The 21564-nt window shown below is 35.4% G+C and overlaps 1 protein-coding gene across 1 annotated transcript in view; it reads left to right on the top strand.

The window, feature by feature from the left end:
* The window catches only part of LOC125650895 (anaphase-promoting complex subunit 1-like), a 201758-nt gene extending 188094 nt beyond the window's left edge, over positions 1-13664 (top strand). Inside the window, exons 49-51 of the mRNA XM_056166223.1 lie at positions 4263-4452; positions 9989-10114; positions 13352-13664. Of these exons, the coding sequence (XP_056022198.1) occupies positions 4263-4452; positions 9989-10114; positions 13352-13446 (411 nt within the window). The 3' untranslated portion in view covers positions 13447-13664. The remainder of the gene's footprint in view (positions 1-4262; positions 4453-9988; positions 10115-13351) is intronic.
* Positions 13665-21564: the final 7900 nt, after the last annotated feature.

Below are 21564 nucleotides of genomic sequence, written 5' to 3'. Positions count from 1 at the left end.
AAAAGTTTTCAAGAATTATCAAGCAAGGAGTAAAATTTTGCGTACATAAATTTCAGCCGACTTAAATCCTTTGTGACCTTGACCTTTAACCCTTGACCAAAATCAATAGGCTTCTTTGTCTCATCAAGGGCGATAATCCATCTAAGTTTAATTGAGATCCTATAATTTGTTAAAAAATTATAGTGCAGAAAACAAAATTTTCTCCAAATTTCAGTCTATTTATAGCCACTGTGACTTTGACCTTGTGACCCCAGAATCGATAGGCTTCTTGTCTTACTTAATCGATCTAAGTTTGATTGAGGTCCTATAATTCGTTCAAGAGCTATGGTGCGGAAAACAAAATTTTCTCCAAATTTCAGTCTATTTATAGCCAGTGACCTTGACCTTTGACCTAGTGACCCCAGAATCGATAGGCTTCCTCATCTTACTGAGGGTGACAATCCATCTAAGTTTGAATGAGATCCTATAATTTGCTCAAGAGCTATGGTGCGGAAATGAAATGTTGATGCGTGCCCGCCTGCCCGCCCAAAGGCACTTCATCAGATCATAAGCCGAGTTTGACTTCATCGCAACTCCGCTAAAAATGAAACACTAGTCAAATAATGTTATTTATTGCCAAGGTATTTGGAATATTATACTGTGGCTCAAACAGGGGGTGAATGAACCTGACAGTATGGAAAGCATATAGTGGAATCAGACTTGTGATGCTGGAAATCTATAGTGATTAATAAACTATACATGTACAAGATCCATAACTTTTTTTTTCCAGTTTGTGAGGGAGAATCCTCATGTCTCTTTCATCTGTAGACAAATAAACAATGTGTTTTGACCAGAGCAATTTCCAATTCTTTTTGCAGCATAAATTCAACATTGTGGCAACTGGGTTAAACTTTGATAGTGAAGTAATACATGGCAGCACCTTATCCCATGCTCTTAAAATTTCTGTTTGACACACACTCATGACATCCACTCAAACATTACAGAGTGCAGCAAAATCCCATTGTAATAGGGGATTCAAAATGGATAACTGGTACAAAATATGGTACATACTATTCAAAAAGGATAATGAATTTGACATATTGATGTCTTGGAAAAGGAAATTCTGACATCGGGGGTCTAAGCGTTTTCAAACATTGTCATTTGATAAAAGTGTTCTACATTTTTAAAAATAGAGATTAATATGTCTTTACATACATAGGTGAGAAAGTTTCCATTATTCCTAGTCGAGACATACCATGTATGCGCAAAAAATTCATAAACAAATATCACACTACTCACGTAGAAAATGTGGACCTTACCGTCAGATCATCAAGCGCAGCGAAACACGCCATTTCGAGATTATAGTCGACGAAAGCTCGGTAACAGTAATGAATAAGGTACACTCATTTTGTATCTATTTTGTGATTTTCTTTATTAAAAGGAACAGTTCTCTAATGTGTAACGTGCAATTACTACGTAATTCAATAACTTGAAGCATGAAGCAGTTTCACTTTGCCACCAGATATAAGAAATTTTATTTCGTATTCCGATCCCAATCGAAAGTTGTTGACTGGGAATGACGTGTTTTAATTCAATCTACATGTAACATCAAGCATTTTTTATATCACATTAAAAAAAAAACAAATATATATACATACACAATGTTGTAGAGTTATTTCTTGTAAATTTTCTGAGGTTTCGCACCATATTCGATATTTCGTGCCACGGTGTCAATAGGGCTTGTGTGCAGTTGTCGTTCGTTTCCCTATCAATGTTTATAGGTGACGCTGTGCTACAAACGACAATTTTCAACCTTATCTTTTATTTTTCTGTGTCTATCAGTATCAATTTGATCGAAATCTTGTATTCAAATTGATTTGAATACAATATCATTGCATTTATTTACATGTCAATTATCAAAATTAGATTAATTCAGAAAAGTTACATGGATTATTTAATGGCGGATGTTTATAAAAGTTTATGTTGATTTACCTAGGAGTAAATCAGCTGACACAGAACCCCCGCTGACGACCACTATACAAATCAATACAAATTACTGCACAGAAAAGTGCGTGATGACCCAGGGAGATTGAACATAGTTCAACTCCCAACAATTAAATAATGTTTATTTAGAAATTGTACTCTATGAAATTTACTTCATTTTTCATATTTTGAAAATCAAAGAAATAATTTCTCAACCACCTGCATGTTCAGCATAGTGTGATTACCTTCGCTATTAAAACTCTATTCACGGACAGATTTGGTACCATACAAGAAAGACAAGATTTATCGTAGCAATGTTACAACCGCTTGGGTAACTGCTTGGACATAGGTGACTAAAGGTGTTCAATTAAAAAAAATTGTTCGTTGTTTGGACATGCAGCTTGGGTGTTCGTAACTCTCGTCCATACATACATCAATCTATCGGCCGACTCGTGCACTGCATTTACCTCAGTGAATATTTTAAAATCCCTTGATGTGCACGTGATTTTAGTGCCATCATTTAGCGTTATAAATGAAATCTTCGTGCATCATTATATTTTTTTTTATGTGTATTGCGCTTAAATTGTTCTCCGTGCATGTTCATCGTTGGTGAAAAGTGTGTAAGTGTTGGGTATCGTGTGCGTTTTGTGTCTATAGTTTTGTTGTTTTTTGGGTGGAATTTTTTTTATTGTGTTGTGTATTGTGTAATCAGAGAACTTAATAAAAACGATGTTTTGTTATTTTTTTTTAATATGAATGTTGAATACGAACCGGAACGAGTTATTGAGAGAAATTTACATGAACGCATTGTTTTAAAGTTGAACAAAATGGCGGTCCAAACGAATGCAGAAAAAGCAACGTTTATCAAAACATCCTTATGTATCCTACACCGAAATAAAGAAAAGGGATAAGAACATGAAGAATTACGGACATTAAAGATAAGATATAAATAAAACAAAGTATCTTATTATACCTCAGTATGAGAATTCTATGCAACGCGTAATCTGATTGGTCTAGACAGTCACGTGCCAGGGAAGACAAAACTTCATATCTCCCTCTTAAACATCATATCTCCCTATCATATTTCCCCTTGGGCAGCTTCATGCATTTTCCATAAATTTAATGTCAAAGTAGACGAAGTGTATTATGACGTCACAATAAGTCCGAGTCATTCTACTTTCATAGTTCGTAAGGCACAAAATATGCGGGTCTCTGATATAGTTTTAAAATCGACTGATTTTGGTTGATATCAAAACATGCAAGTAAATCAGCATTCAAGGAGAATGGAAATACAAAAACTGGTTATCATATCACTGTGTTTCGCTGTTTGTACCTTCTATATATACGTTGACGGCGCGCTGTTACTGTTAGGACAATCTCAGCTACATACATGTACGATGTATAGATGAATAAACTCCAATCTCAAATACAATTTTGTGGTCTTGCTTTGTTTTGGTATAATAAACAATTTATTGCATGAATGTTCGGGAGATATGAAGATTTATTCACCCAAGAAAAATCATATTCCCCTCGGGCGTTGCCCTCGGGGAATATGATTTTTCTTGGGTGAATAAATCTTCATATCTCCCTCACTATCATGCAATAAATGTATAATATTCTTTTAAACAAAGAAACAGTAAAGATATATTCACACACCCCTTCACGGAGTACCAACGGACGATATACAATTTCTAAATGATAATTTTAACGGATTTCACTGGGAACGTTTATTACGTTGCCCCCGGTATTACGTTATTTTATCGTGACAAAATGGAAAACGTAATAACGGGGTTCCACTGTACTACTATCAATTAAATGATGCATGTGTATAACCCTTTATCAATTTTGCACCATGGTTGGCATATATGTTTTACAAACATCTCGTAAGTGAGAAAGTTTCCCAGTTTACTTTCGGAAGGTCGGTGGTCTCTTCCCAGGTACATTGTATCTGGGTTTTCTCTTCCACCAATAAAAACTGGGCGCCACCAGAAAACTGAAAAATTGTTGAGTGGCGGAAAAAAGCAAAAACAAACATCTCTTGTCCATTTTGTTATGATCCTTTGGTGCTACAATATTTCAAAAAATTTCATGAAAATAAAGATTGATACAGGTAACTCAGGTGAGTGATGTGGCCCATGGGCCTCTTGTTTTTTTTATTGCATTTGCACCCATTGTTATTTTTACATCCTTGGACTTTTAAATATTTCAAACTTGAATGTCAGCAGGGGCAATTTGTGTCATAATGAGACATCTACATGTAGTTCAATGTTTATTCAACCATTCATTGTTTATTTTCCTAGCTCTTGAACCAGTCCAGTTTTTCATTGTCCCAACTGGGGATTAGACAACTGAGGAACATTTTGTCATTCTACTACAGCTCATTTTGCTTTTGGAAATCAGACAGTCGTTCCATTTCTCAGCTGCTGCAAATGGAATTTCTTTTGGCATTGAAGTCACAGTTAGAAAATAAGCTTGATGAATGGCAGTCAGGTACTTTAATTGTATTTTTAGGTCCATTGTCATGCATATTCAGTCATGCATTAACAATTCAACATTTTAAATTTCTTGATAACTGCCATTCCGATTCTTTTCAAATTTGGTATGAAGCATCTTTGAGACAAGGGGGACTTAAATTGTAAATTTCAGGACTCTTGCACCCCCAGGGCCATATGAGTGTGACTAAAATTGACCGGTTTTCAAAAAATTTCTTCTTTACAACTGCACATGTGTAAGAAAAACTAAATGCATAGCAGGAAGAATTGTAAATTTCATGATTCCCAGGTTAAGCCTCTGACTCCAAATTTGGGATATACATGTAGTTTTTATGTGTAAAATATTTAAATAATGCTATGGATACTAACTTAGAAGGAGCAGGTATTGCTTTACCAAAATTGTAGATTTCATGATCTTCAGGTAACTGCAATAATGCAGCCCTCTCCGATTTTTATACGCCCGTCGAAGACGGGACGTATTATGGTATGGCGTCGTCCGTCTGTCCGGACCTTCTGGGCAGGATACAGGCTGAACCATAAGCCCTAGGACTTTACAACTTGGTACATTTGATCACCATGATGAGAGGAAGATGCCTATTGTTTTTCAAGGTCAAAGGTCAAGGTCGTAGTATCACTTATTAGGAAAACCTTGTGGGCAGGATACAAACCGAACCGTAAGCTCCAGGATATTATAACTTGGTATATTTGATCATCATGATGAGAGGAAAGTGCCTATTGTTTTTCAAGGTCAGAGGTCAAGGTCATAGTATCACTTATTAGGAAAACCTTGTGGGCAGGATACAAACCGAACCGTAAGCTCCTGGATATTATAACTTGGTATATTTGATCACCATGATGAGAGGAAGATGCCTATTTTTTTCAAGGTCAAGGTCATAGGTTTACTTATTAGGAAAACCTTGTAGGTATACAGAAAGAACCGTTGGGGCTAGGAGTGTCAAATTTAATACGCATATACCTTATTCCAAGTGGAGGAAGCCTATTGTTTCTCAAGGTCAAAGGTCAAGGTGGTTGTAGCAGGATTTCAATATACTGTACCTGTACTTATACTTTAGCACTAACTGTTTCAAGCAAAGGTGTGTGGTGTATTAGCATATTTATGAAGTAGCGCATTCTAAGGCTATCCCTCTTTATATCTTGATATCCATTTGTACAAGCATAATAATGAATTAGCTCAGAGGACAGTGCTAACTTCACTAAAATATGAATCCCACTAAAATATGTTTTCCTTGAGCAAAATCTACAGGCGTATTATGCCACTTTGGCGTTGCTCTTGTTAGGTCACCTGAACAGAACGCTCAAATGAAGGGCCATGCCCCCTACCAAAGGAAGATAATCACAAAAGTGCAAAAATAGGGTGGAATCATTCAAAAATCTTCTTTTCAAGAACCACTGGGCCAGAGGAGCTGAAATTCCTTGACATAGTGCAGATTCAAGTTTGTTAAAACCATGACCCCCGGGGGTAGGATGGGGCCACAATAGAGGATAAAAGTTTTACATACAAATAGAATCGGAAAATCTTTAAAAAATCTTCTTCTCAAGAACATTGGGCCAAAGAAATTTACATTTACATAAAAAAAAATAAGGTGGGGTCATTAAAAAAATCTTCTCAAGAACCACTAGGCCAGAGGAGTTGAAATTTACATGAAAGCTTCCTGACATAGTGCAGAGTCAAGTTTGTAAAAATCATGGCCCCTCAGGGATAAGTTGGGGTCACAATAGAGCTCAAATTTTACATGCGAATAGGGAATATCTTTAGATATGGGCCAAGGTGACTCAGGTGAGCGATGTGGCCAATGGACCTCTTCAAGCATGTCTTAAATAGACGTTACCTATTTTGTGTAATCAACTCCTCTTACATCTCTGATTTGACATTCCTCAAACTTTGTACCATTGTTATGGATACTTTGAAGATGTGCATGTGTCTTTTTGAAACTGATCAGACATTTCTTGAAAAGTTTACACATAGTTGAACTTTATCATTTTTATGCCCCCCTTTGAAAAAGCGGGAGCATATTGTTTTGCACCTGTCGGTCTGTAGACCATATGTTGTCCGCTCAATATCTTGAGAACCATTCACTTGATGATAATGATATTTCATATGTGGGTTAGGTATGAGTACAAGAGGATCCCTATTGTTTTTCAGGTCAAAGGTCAAGGGTCAATCTTCTCTGGACATAGGAATATAATGTCCGCTCAATATCTTGAGAACCCTTTGCTTGAAAGTCATCAAACTTGGCACACTGGTACATCCTAGGGAGTAGATGACCCCTATTGATTTTGAGGTAATTTGGTCAAAGGTCAAGGGTCAAACTGGGCATTGGAATATACTGACCATTCAATGTCTAGAGAACCCTTTGCTTGACAGACATCAAACTTGGTACGCCAGTACATCTTCAGAAGAAGATGACCCCCATTGATTTTGAGGTCACATGGTCAAAGATCAAGGGTCAAACTGGACATAAGAATATACTGTCTGTTAAAGATCTCGAGAACCCTTTGCTTGACAGACATCAATCTTGATACACTGGTACATCTTCAAGAGAAGATGACCCCTATTGATTTTAAGGTCACATGGTCAAAGGTCAAGGGTCAAACTTGACATGGGAATATACTGTCTGCTCAGTATCTTGAGAACCCTTTTCTTGACAGACATCAAACTTGGTACACTGATATGACTTCAGAAGACGACCACTATTGATTTTGAGGTCAAAGGTCAAGGGTCACACTAGACAGGAATATACTGCCCGTTCAATATTTTGAGAACCCTTCGCTTGACAGACATCAAACTTGGTACACTGGTACATCTTCAGGAGAAAAGTACCCCTATTGATTTTCAGATCACATGGTCAAAGGTCAAGGGTCAAACTGGACATTGGAATATACTGTCTGCTCCATATCTTGAGAACCCTTTGTTTGACAGACATCAAACTTGGTACACTGGTACATCTTCAGGAGAAGGTGACTACTAATTATTTTAAGGTCACATGGTCAAAAGTCAAGGGTCAAATTGGACATAGGAATATACTGTCCGTTCAATATCTTGAGAACCCTTTGCTTGACAGACATCAAACTTGGTACACTGGTACATCTTCAGGAGAAGATGACTACTAATTATTTTAAGATCACATGGTCAAGGGTCAAATTGGACATGGGAATATACTGTCCGTTCAATATCTTGAGAACCCTTTGCTTGACAGACATCAAACTTGGTACACTGGTACATCTTCAGGAGTTGATGACCCCTATTGATTTTTAGGTCATATGGTCAATCCACTCTTGACATAGGAAGATATTGTCTGCTCAATATTTTGAATTGATGATACTACTCTCAATTAAATGATGTGTGTATGTATAACCCTTTTCAATTTTGCACCATGGGGGGCATATGTGTTTTACAAACATCTCTTCTTTAATGATGTCTTGAATAGATGGTACCTATTTTTGTGATCAACTCCTCTTACAGCATTTATTTAACATCCTTCAGACCTTGTACAGCTGTTATGGAAGATGTGCATGTGTTTTTTTGGAAGTGATCGGACAATCTTTGAAAAGTTTACATATGTACATGATGTATTTGAACTTTATTAGCCGAGTTGCAACGAAGTTGAACTCGGCTATTGGTTTGGTATGCGGGCGGTTGGGCGTCAACAATTGGTTTCCGGATGATAACTCGAAAAGTTTACAATCTAATCAAATGAAACTTTGATATATTGTTGGGTACCAGGTAAGGAAAACCCCTATTGATTTTGGAGAAAAATTTTCAAAGGTCAAGGTCACAGTGACCGAAAATAGAATGAAAATTTCAGAAAAATTTGGTTTCTGGATGATAACTCAGAAGGTTTAAATCTGAATCAAATGAAACTTTGATATATTGTTGGGTACTAGGTAAGGAAGACCCCTCTTGATTTTGGAGAAAAATTGTCAAAGGTCAAGGTCACAGTGACCGAATATAGAATGAAAATTTCAGAAATATTTTGTTTCCGGATGATAACTCAGAAAGTTTAAATCCGAATCAAATGATACTTAAAGATATTGGTATGTACCAGGTAAGGAAGACCCCTATTGATTTTGGAGAAAATGGGTCAAAGGTCAAGGTCACAGTGACCGAAAATAGATTTAAAATTCCCCAAAATAATTAGTTTCCGGAGAATAACTTGAAGATTTTTAATTTGAATCAAATGGAACTTGGTTATATTGTTGGATACCAGCAAAGCAAGGCCCCTATTGATTTTGGAGAGAAAAAGGTCAAAGGTCAAGGTCACAGTGACCAAAAATAGATTTAAAACTTCAGACAAATATGGTTTCTGGACAGTAAATTGAAAAGTTTAAAACTGAAATTAGTTCTTCACAATTATAAATATGCCACATCATTCCTGACTTTACAATGTATCCCATGCAACTCGGCTTATGCACCCCTTGGTGCATATATTGATTTTATTATTTTTTAAGCATGGTACCTACTTTGTGTAACCAACTCCTCTCACAGCTTTTACTTAACATTTTTCAGACCTTATACATTATAGATGTTATAAAAACATTGAAAATATATACATATGACATTTTAAAAGTGCTTCTGTGGTGTGTTTTTTTTCTTCAAATTGTACAGTTAATGTCATTTTACCAGTATGTTTTGTACTACTGATAGATAACATACTATAAAGCAACCTGGCCATTTCTGTTCTTGAATCAATTTTTAGCTCACCTGAACTGAAAGCTCAAATGAGCTATTCTGATCGCCTGTTGTCCGTCGTCTGTCTGTAAACTTTTTACATTTTCGACTTCTTCTCCAGAACCACTGGACCAATTTCAACCAAACCTGCCCAAAAGCACCCTTGGATGAAGGGCTTTCAAGTTTGTTCAAATGAAGGGCCATGTCCCTTTCAAAGGGGAGATAATCACAAAAATAGGGTGGGGTCATTTTAAAATCTTCTTCTCAAGAACCACTGAACCAGAGGAGCTGATATTTACATGAAAGCTTCCTGACATAATGCAGATTCAAATTTGTTCACATCATGACCCCCAGGGGTTGGATGGGGTCACAATAGGGGATCAAAGTTTTACATACAAATACATGGGAAAAATCTTCTCAAGAACCATTGGGCCAAAAAAGTTGACATTTACATGAAAGCTTTCTGACATAGTGTAGATTCAAGTTTGCAAAACAAGTTTGTAAAACCCTAAAATTGCCATATTAGGGTTTTACATGCATATATATATGGAAAGTCTTCAGATATGGGCCAAGGTGACTCAGGTGAGCGATGTGGCCCATGGGCCTCTTCTTATGTATAAAACTCAAGTTTTAAGAAAATCACCGTACTTTACCTGTATCTTAACTGGATAGGCAGTTATCATATTTAATCCTTTGACTTATTTAAAAGCCTCTAATGTGAAGAGAGTATTCTATCCTTTTTTTCTCGATTTGACTCAGTTGCAACAGGAGTGTAGGAAATTAATTCTCCTCATTCTAGAACTATATCATGGCTAGACTTGTTTCAAATTGCATTTCTTTGCAGGTAACATGGAGGTTATTGTGAAATACCTGAAAATGAATACTGTTACAGGCAGTGACCTTTTGTCAGCCTATGTCACGTGGTATGATATTCCAACACCAGAGGAGATCTCAAAGATTGTAGTGGAAGGTAAAATTAATTTGAAATATTGTAGAATTTTGACTCGCAGTATTTTGATCATAATATGCACCTCATAATTGCTAAGTACTTGCCTTGGGATGTTACAGCCCCTAAAGCATACTACTACAATACTTGTACAAAATGTTATGAAATGATTCTTGCATGGAATGCTGAACAGTTTGCACGGAAGGCTTAGCATGAAATGCTGACCACTTTGTGAATGGTCAGAATGAAACCATGGGCATAGCCTGCACCCTTTGATTTTTTTAGCATTATTCTCCTGGGGCAGTTTAAACACAATACCGTATATCAGGGTTTTTCCACGTGTATCCAATTTCCACTTTGTTCGCAATGATTTCCGAATCGCGGAAAATAATTCCGCGTAAATTTGATACAAAGTTTGCTTTTATGATAAAGTTTTTATATGGCCGATCTACCCCGCACATTTCAAACTCTGTCAAAAATCACAACTATGTTAACAAAGGCCTTGATTCCCCGATTCCTGATTTTATTAAATAAGCAACAACTCAGGTTTGTAAATTAACCTCATCCGACCCTGCGTTGATTATACGTTAACCAGTTGATAGCTTGGGTATAATAATTGAGTCAGTGTGTCAACTAAACAAGATCGAAGCCAAACTATTACCCGTGCGTTTTGAAATGAAAGTTGGGGACGATAATTCCCAGAATAGTCATGCTCGACTGAAATCGAAAGTAGGAATCACGTTATAATCGAAAAATGTAGTCGTTGAATAAAGGTAAAATTTCGTGAAATCACACAAAAATGTTGTAAAAATCACGGTCGTTGGTTGCGTTAGACAGGTGGTCGTTTAATACAGGTACAATAGATAGGGTAACGCCTTGAGGTGGATTATTACAATCACATACAGCAGTGAATCGCTTATTTACTTGAATGTAAAGAAAAGTGCAAAATCATTGTGTGATCAGTAACTTGGAAATCTTGTAAATCGTTTCACTGTGTGAAAATTTATTAAGAGTTATACTTTCACAAGTTGGCTTCTTTTATAAGTTTAAATAATCGTGAATTATATTTTCTCAATGACTTTGAAATAGTGAAAATTTAATTCGCGTAAATTTAATACACTATTTTAGGTTCTATTCGCGGGAAAAAACTGATATATGGTATAATTTCAATATAATAATGATAATATTCTTGATAGGTTTGAGATAGAAATGATAACGATCCATTTTAAAATGATTGTTCATGTCTGACGTGGTAAATTGCTCCTTTTTAATCATCTTAAATTTTGAATTTCACAACCCCAAGGTTGTGACTCTAGAATGGGTACAAATTAGTCATGTAATGTTAATGTTACATATATTATTAGTTTCCCCTTGAAAGAAGAGGTGCATCATTATTGTTTTGCACCTGTCTGTTGGTCGGTCGGTCGGTAGACCACGTTGTCCGCTCACTATCTTGAGAACCACTCACTTGATCAAAATATTTCATATGTTGGTTGGTTATATGTAGAAGAGGACCTCTATTGATTTTTTGGTCAAACGGTCAAGGGTCAATCCACTCTAAAACATGAAGATATTGTCCGCCCATTATCTTGAGAACCCTTTCTTTGGCATACATTAAACTTGGTACACTGGTACAACCTATGGAGTATATGACCCTTATTGATTTTGAGGTCACATGACCAAATGTTAAGGGTCAAACTGGACATAGAAATATACCGTCCCCGCAATATCTTGAGAACCCTTTGTTTGACAGACATCAAACTTGGAACACTGGTGCATCCTAAGGAGTACACAACCTCTATTGATTTTTAGGTCACATTGTCAAGGGTCAAACTGGACATAGGAATATACTGTCCGCTCAATATCTTGAGAACTCTTTGCTTAACAGACATCAAACTTGGTACATTGATACATTCTAAGAAGTAAATGACCCCTTTTGATTTTCAGGTCACATGGTCAAGGGTCAAACTTGACATAAAAAGATGCTTTCTGCTCTATATCTTGAGGACCCTTTGCTTGACAGACATTAAACTTGGTACCCTGGTACAATTTAAGGAGTATATGACTCCTATTGATTTTGAGGTCTCGTGGTCAAACTGGACATAGGAAGATGCTGTCCACTCAATATCTTCAGAACCCTTTGCTTGAAAGACATCAAAATTGACACACTGGTACATCATAAGGAGTAGATGACCCCTATTGACTTTGGGTTCAGATGGTCAAGGGTCAAACTGGACATAGCAATATACATGTATTGTCTCCGTTATGTTAAGAATCATTTGCTTGATTGACACCAAACTAGGTATACTAGTACATCCTAAGAAGTATATGGTCAAAAGCCAAGGGTCAATCCACTTTGGACATACGAAGATATTGTCCACTCAATATCTTAAATTATTATACCCCCCGCAACAAGTTGTGGGGGGGGGGGGGGGTATACTGGAATCAGGTTGTCCGTCTGTAGACGCAATGGTCCTTTCCACCTACAGTCACCATATCATATATATGGACTACCCATGGGATGAAGATGTTCCCTATCGATTTTGGGGTCCAAAGGTCAAGCGCACTGGACATTGAAGTAGCAATATGGTTTCCGGGCTCTAAAGCGTTATCCTTTCCGCCTACAGTCACCATATCATACATATGGACTACCCATGGGATGAAGATGTTCCCTATCGATTTTGGGGTCAAAAGGTCAAAGGTCGTGCACTGGACATCGAAGTAGCAATATGGTTTCCATTTAAATTCTTTAACGGCTTTTTTCATCGCATGGAGATGCTGTGTTCCTAGATACCTTTTGGATCATAATACTGAAGTTTTACCTATTACCAACACCCTTTGGGAGATTGGGGTAAGCGGGGGGGTATTCTTAGTGAGCATTGCTCACAGTACCTCTTGTTTTGGCACTACTATCAATTAGATGATTCATGTGTTTAACCCTTCTCAATTTGGCACCAGGGGGGATATAAAGCCTTTCATCAGTAGACACACTTTCTGGGGCATTTTAGATTTTTAGAAGAACACATCTTGTTTTATATTGTTACTGATAGCCCTTAGGACTAGTGATACATGTACTTTTAACTAATACTCAGGTGACCAATAAGGCATGTTGGCCATTTGACAAACGTTAATGTTTGAAATTCAGTATCAAAGACTTGCAATAGTGCCAATATGAAAGAAAAGAGAGACTGGGTGCAAAATTCAGTAGAAATCCAGGAATTAAAAACTTTTAAATTACTATGTGATATGTTGTTTTTACAGGGGGTCCAACATTACCAGTTCTTTGTGCTGCTCTTCCACACCTACCAGTGAAAACAGTAATGCAGATTCTCACTGCTTGGCAGGCTGCAGTGTAATGCAGATTCTCAATGCCTGGCAGGCTGCAGTGTAAGAAGGTCTGAACAGTAATGCAGATTCTCACTGCCTGGCAGGCTGCAGTGTAAGAAGGTCTGAAAAGAAATACATTTCAACTGTGTGAATTTATGGAGTTGTGTTGAAACTGCAGATGCTGTTGTCATAGTGTTTGTAATTTTTTAACTTGCATTTCCATTAAAAATAAATATTTTAATGTGTCAATAAATGTATATTTTGTTATAATCTTTAAAGGGAAAGTCAACCCAAAAAACATTTGCATGATAAATGATAGGATTAATTATTTGATAAAGAATTTTTATAATATTCTGTTGATATACGGCCTAGATAAGCGTCAGTACTAATTTGAAAACGTTAAAAATTGAAATTCCCGCCTTCTACATGTGTATAGAGGCTGCCATGATGTGGAACTATTTTGTATTCAAGACCACAAAAATCAATAATTTTGACGTCTGTTCGGTTTTGATGAGAAAGATGTGCATGTGGTAGATTTTACGAATAAATAGATTGATGCCTTCCTGTCAAGCAGTTAATTAGACTAATGCGAAGGGGAGATGTGAAAAAAGTGGATTGTTTTAATTTTTACGAAATTCCTGACCCAACCAAGTCATTTGAAAAGAAAAGACTAGATCTATATGTAAACTGTGGATCCATCATTTGCATAATGACAAGTTCAGGTTCGAGACATTTGTATGAAGAAACGTATTTCCTGTCTGGTATGCGATTCGACTGAACATCTTTTCTTATTTTCTTCTTGCGAAAGAATGGGCTCAAATCTACACAGCTCCAAACTTAACTGTTCGTGACTTGTCATGTTTACAGTGCTGCTGATGAAATAAACCTGAACCGACGGTGTGACGTCATAAATTAAACTTCAGTGGCCGCTTTCTTAGCTGCGGGTAATTTAATATATATGATTGATAAATATAGATTTAATCATTACGCAAGGATTTTTGTTTTTAAAAACTATCATTTATGATATCAGTAAGTAATACTTTATTCATAAAAGCAACAATGTGGTTAGGGTTGCCTTTCCCTTTAACTTAACCGAGTTTTTCTGATCATTTTTTGTCTGCAGTTTGTTTGTGTGTACATGCACACATGCATTTGTAAATTTTTCACATTTTCATTTTATTCTCATGATCAAGAACCACTACAATATTTTCAACCAAATCTGGCTCAAAACAGGTGACTCGATAACTCAGAAGTTCAAGGAACTTTGATAAAATGTGAGACTGAGTAAGAGTAGTGAAGGTTAAGTCAAATCTGGAAATTAAAGGCACAACCATTATGGTTCAGATTTTATAGTAACCAAAGTTTATCAAGCTCCGATTAGCTCAGTATATATTCGATTATGCTACAACTCCAATATTCATAGGGGAAAGTAGTCCAGGAGAATTGACCCTGTACAGAGTTTGGAAGTACATGTTTACAACATGTTGGCATTGTTTTGACAGGGTGTCATTCATATTTTAGGTAATTGACTTTATTTCAACAACACAGCACTTTATCTTGTATACACTGTAGATAAAAAGAGTTGGGTTTTTTTGTTTGTTTTTTTTATATATTTTTTTTTTTAAACATACATATGTACATACAGTATATATATATATATATATATATATATATATATATATATACATTCTGCAAAGAAACTTGTACAAAATGTTTATAAGAAACTATCAAAGGTATACAGGGTTCGTACAGGTCCTTGAATCCTTGAAAAGTCATGGAATTTTAATTTGAAAATTAAAGGCCTTGAAAAGTCATGGAAATCAGTATTGTTGCCAAAAGTCCTTGAATAGTCCTGGAAAATTATATAAATGGCAAATTATTTTTTTTTTAGATGTTAAAATCATCAATCATCGATCTTTTGTTTGTCTCCCGGTGTTCTTTTTCTAGGTCAAACTGTTTCTTCCCATTGCAAACAAGGAACCATGCAGTTAATGTTTAGCATGGTTTCCTATTTAGTACGTAGTTTCCGGCCTGCCTAATTGAAGATTATCGCTCTTGCACTAGGTCATCTAAATTAAGATTAATAGAAGGGAAAAAATAACAAAACATCGTTTTTCTTACGTTATATCTCTACTACACGATACAAAACACAATTTAATAAATCCCATCTTAAAAAACACAACAAAACTACGACACAAAACGCACGCGATATCCAACACTCGTACACTTTTTTTTTTTTACCAACGATAAACACGGAGAACAAACGCAATCCACTTTTTAAAAAATAATGCACTAATATTAAGATCACATTTATAACACTAAATGATGGCACTAAAATCACGTGCACATCAAAAAAAGATACCAAGGGATCTTAAAATGTTCACTGAGCTAATGCCTTGCACGAATCGACCGATAGCACTGGGCAGTTTGATCGGCGTATTTATGGACGAAATCTAACAAATCTCAAACTATTAATATGTCAAAATAACTGACAATTGTTTTAATTGAACACTACCTTTTCTCATCTAACTATGTCCAAGCTGTTTTAACTGTGCTACGATAAATTTTGTCCTACATGCTGTCCGTAAATAGAGTTTTAAAATCGAAAGCAATCACACGATGTTAAACATGCATATGGTTGAGATATTATTATTTCTTTGGTCATGAAAGTGTGAAAAATGAAGAAAATTTTATTGAGTACAATTTCTAAATAAACATCATTTAATTGCTTATCACTGGCTTCGATACAGGGTATGTGCTAGATCTATCAAAGCATGATCAGTCAAGTGTCTCTAATCCCCGAACAGACCAGAAAATTTACATGGTGACTGCCAAGGTGTGAATGGCTTATTATTTTGAGAATCCCTATTGAATAAATAGGGGTTTATTACGTTTTTGTCGGAATTTTTACGACGTAATACCGAGTCCCGGCATCTTAGGACAACGTAATAACGAGGTCTATTCTAAGAAAAGGAAAAGCCTAATTGAAGAAATAGAAGAAATGAAAGCTAAGAAAAAAAGGTTTGAAAAGGACATTAGCACTTTAGAAACATCAGCTGTTGAGTATGCAGGAAGAGAAGGAAAACTCACATTTATCGCGAAATCAAATGCCACGAGACGTTAAAGAATTAAGAAATACATTAACATAATTAACCAGGTTCTCTGTTGGAGAAAGCTAAAAAAAAAATAAAAAAAAATTGGTCACCTATACATGAAGTGAGGTTCACAAAATCAACTGGTTTTAAAACCTGCATATTTAAAACAAGAAAGAAATGGAAATTTAGTGTCTTCAGTCATTTTGAGATGTTGGTGCATTCTTTGGTACCCATCAATGAATAAGTGGTGACAACAAAGTTGTTTTTATAGGTTGCAGTAGAGTAGTCTATCTAGATAAATGTGGAACTTGAGAAGCTTAGAATATGCTATTTTTAGAAGTCATAGTACCACATGCCAGCTATATAAATGTGTCAAAAACTTGAGGCATACATAAATGTGATAAGAATATTTGATAAATAATTGATTAATGATGTATAATTGTCTATAATTTTGGGTATGGAATTTTAAAAAAAATCCTGGAAAAGTCATGGAAAGTAGGAACAAAAAAGGTGTATGAACCCTGGGTATATGTATATATTATTTTCTGAGAGAGAGAGATGAATTCAGTCATTATTTAATATATTTTAAAAAGGTACATATTGAAATTTTTAAACAAAACAAAAAAAACAACAAACACTCAATGAAATAATTGATTCCAGCAGTTCCAGCAGGTGTCAAATAAATCTTTTTCACCATTGTTATATGCAATATGACTGAGTTTCATAAAATGTATTCATTTACATTCAGTGTCTTCCCTTTACACCTCATAGTATAGATATAATATTTCAGCCAAAGAACAAGGTTATTTTGTATAGTTTTCTTTTCATCCAAAAATCCAAAAATAAAATTATTTTTTGTTATTGATATTTGAAGATTGGTCTTATGTTCAAAACAAACTTCAAATTCTCTTAAGAAATGCTGAACACTATCACATTCCCAAAACAAATGTTCAATTGTTTCTTCTTCTATCTGACAGAATGTATAATTCTTATCTCTAATTTTGATTTTGAATAAGTATGAGTTTGAAGCTAAAATTTTGTTCAGAATTCTGTATTGAAACCATTGCAGTTTACAATTACTTGTAACTTTAAAGGGCAATCTGAAGATCATTTTCCATTCTGTGTCATTTAATTCAAATATTTCATTCCACTTTCTTTTACCAGTAGGTTCTGTGCAGTTTTGATTGAGAAGAGTATAAAATTGTCTTGATTTTTTGCATCGTAGAAGAGTGTATATACTTGACATAATCAGAGGGTTTGTTAATTTAATTAATTTTTTATCAAACTTGACTTTTTTCATCCATGCTTTAATAGCATTTATGACACTCATATATTCTAAAAAATTAATTTTTACTTTTGGATAAATGTTACAGAAAGATTCATAAGTCAGGAACAAACCCTCTTCATCAATAAGGTCATTAAGGTATTTAATATTATTGTGAAACATGGATTTATTAAGAAATGCTTTCCCACCCACAAGAAAGTTAGAATTGTAAAATATTGGAGTATCTGCTGTTACTGTAAATGGGTTTTGTTTATGCTGTAGCTCAATCCAAGAATCAAATACATCAACCCAAAAATTTTCAGCGATGTCTTTATGTTGTTTATGTATTCTATTCCACATGTAACTTTATTAAGATCTAAATTTGGTATGAAATTATGCAAACCCCTATCTGAAAAAAGGAGTTGTCTCATCCAAAACAATTTTAAAGAGGCTATAAAAGCCTTTACATTGATAATTTTTAACCCACCATCCTCATATTGCTTTACAATTATCAACATTTTTTAATTCTATGTTGAGAATGGCTCCACAAGAGAGAAAAGAATAGTTTATATAATTCTTTACAATAGCTGTCATCAGGATTTGGAATTGCCATAAAAATATGATTTAATAGAGGCAAGACCAGAGTTTTGATAACAGTAATTAGCTCACCTGAGCTGAAAGCTCAAGTGAGCTTTTCTGATCACCCGTATTCCGGCGTCCGTCCGTCTGTAAACTTTTCACATTTTCAACTTCTTCTCAACAACCACTGGACCAATTTCAACCAAAGTTGGCACAAAACATCTTTAGGTAAAGGGAATTCTAAATTGTTAAAATAAAGGGCCAGGCCACCTTCCAAGGGGAGATAATCAAGAAAAGGTAAAAATAGGGTGGGGTCATTAAAAAATCTTCTCAAGAACCACTGGGCCAGAAAAGATGAAATTTATAGATAAGGTTTATTAGGTAGTGCAGATTCTAAGGGGGGCATCAAAGTTTTACATACAAATTTATAGGAAAAATCTTCTCAAGAACCACTGAGCCAGAAAAGCTGAGATTTATATGAAAGCTTCCTGATATAGTGCAGATTCTAAATTGTTAAGATCATGGCCCCCGGGGGTCGGATGGGGCCACAATAGGGGGTCAAAGTTTTACATACAAATATATAGGAAAAATCTTCTTCCCAGAACCACTGAGCCAGAAAAGCTGAGATTTATATGAAAGCTTTCTGATATAGTGCAGATTCAGATTTGTTAAAATCATGGCCCCCGGGGGTAGGATGGGGCCACAATAGGGGATCAAATTTTTACATACAAATATATAGGGAAAATCTTTAAAAATCTTCTTCTCAAGAACCACTGAGCCAGAAAAGCTGAGATTTATATGAAAGCTTCCTTATATAATGCAGATTCTAAATTGTTAAGATCATGGCCCCTGGGGTAGGATGGGGCCACAAAAGGGGATCAAAGTTTTACATACAAATATATAGGAAAAATCTTCTTCTCAGGAACCACTGAGCCAGAAAAACTGAGATATATATGAAAGCTTCCTGATATAGTGCAGATTCTAAATCGTTAAAATCATGGCTCCCGGGGGTCGGATGGGGCCACAATAGGGGGTCAAAGTTTTTTGTTGTTTTTTTTGGGGGGGGGGGGGTTGATATAGTGCAGATTCAAGTTTGTTAAAATCATGGCCCCCGGGGATTGGATGGGGCCTCAAGGGGGGCATCAAAGTTTTACATACAAATTTATAGGAAAAATCTTTTAAAATCTTCTTCTCAAGAACCACTGAGCCAGAAAAGCTGAGATTTATATGAAAGTTTTCTGATATAGTGCAGATTCTAAATTGTTAAGATCATGGCCCCCGGGGTCGAATGGGGCCACAATAGGGGGTCAAAGTTTTACATACAAATATATAGGAAAAATCTTCCCAGAACCACTAAGCCAGAAAAGCTGAGATTTATATGAAAGCTTTCTGATATAGTGCAGATTCAGGTTTGTTAAAATCATGGCCCCCTGGGGTAGGATGGGGCCACAATAGGGGGTCAAAGTTTTACATACAAATATATAGGGAAAATCTTCTTCTCAAGAACCATTGGGCCAAAGAAGTTCACATTTACATGAAAGCTTTCTGACATAGTGTAGATTCAAGTTTGCAAAAACCATGGCCTCCAGGGGTAGGTTTGGGGCCATAATAGGGACTACGGTTTTACATGCAAATAGATATGGAAAATCTTCTGATATGGACCAAGGTGACTCAGGTAAGCGATGTGGCCCTATGGTCTCTTGTTTTTTCCTATTGGTGTCAAATGTCTTTTCTCCTATTGATTTAAGATTGATTTTATCCTGCTTAGCTTTGGCTGATAATTTAGTTTTGACATGTTCTGTAACTCTACATCAAAATTAATTCCAAGTAGAGTAAACTTACAAGTCCCCCAATTCAGATGAAAGTCTTTAGAAAGGGTATCCTGACTATATTTTTTTATCCAATCCATACTGTATTGGTTTTTGAAAAATTGACTTTTAGTCCTGACATTTCAGAGAAGTGTCGTAATACTTTTATTGTTTCTAGAAGAGATTCCTTGCTACCATCAAGTATAATTGATGTATCATCGGGTAGTTGTGAAATTTTCTTTTCATTGTTATTTATAGTTATACCTTTAATACTTTTATTTTCTCTTATTTGTATAGCTAAAATTTCTGCGCAAAGAAGAAAAATATAAGGTGATAGAGGATCACCTTGTCTACATCCTCTTTGAATGTTGAAAGATGCCGAGAGATTGCCACCTTGGTTAATAGTAGATATGATGTTATGATAGAATAATTTCACCCATTCATGAATATCGGGTCCAAACTTAAAATAAGTTAAGGTCTTTTGTATAAAATTCCATGAGAGGGTATCGAAGGCTTTCTCAAAATCAATAGTAGTAAAAGACCTGGGAGTTTTTCTTCTTCAGTATACTGCATAATATCATAAATTAGTCGAGTATTTTCTCCTACATACCTATTAGAAATGTAGCCAGTTTGATCAGGATTGATAAGTTTATCCAAGTAAATCTTTAATCTATTTGCAATGGTACCAGAAGCTATTTTATATATAGTGTTCAGAAGTGTAATTGGACGCCAGTTTTTAAGATAATGTCTTGGTTTGTCTCCTTTAGGTAAAAGTGTAATAATTCCATGTCTCTGTGTTATTGGCAGAGTGCCATTTTCATATGCATAGTTGATAGACCTTACAACAAATGTACCAAGGTATTTCCAAAAAACCTTAAAAAACTCAGCTGAGAACCCATCAGAGCCTGGTGATTTATTTGCTTTAATTTTACTTAGTGTTGTAGAAGCCTCCTTCAATAAAATTTTACCTTCTAAAAGCATAGATTCCTCTCTGGATAACTTGGGAATATCCTCATACTTTAATTCCGAATTTAAGTCAACTATGTTTATTTCCTGGTTAGGTATTGAATATAAATTGTCATAAAATTTCTTTGTTTCATCCAATATTTCAAACTGGTCCTGAATTATCTCCCCACTATCTTTTATAAGTTTGGGAATTATCTTACTAGTAAAATTTCTTGATTCTAAACTACAAAAATAATGTGTTGATTTTTCTCCTTCTTCTGTCCATTTTGCTCTGCTTCTTATATATATTCCTTGAAGTCTATGGTTTCTGAGTTTTTTTTCCAGTTTTTGTTGTTTTTCATTTAGTTCCTCTATATTGTGTTCAGAACTATTTTGTTCTAAAACTTTAATTTTTTCTATTAATTTTTTTTCTTCTTTCACATGTTTATTTTTTAT

Source organism: Ostrea edulis, chromosome 5 (assembly GCF_947568905.1).
Source record: "Ostrea edulis chromosome 5, xbOstEdul1.1, whole genome shotgun sequence".
NCBI classification, from domain to species: domain Eukaryota; kingdom Metazoa; phylum Mollusca; class Bivalvia; order Ostreida; family Ostreidae; genus Ostrea; species Ostrea edulis.
Note: the sequence above shows the minus strand (reverse complement) of the source record. Positions and strands in the feature narration are given on the sequence as shown.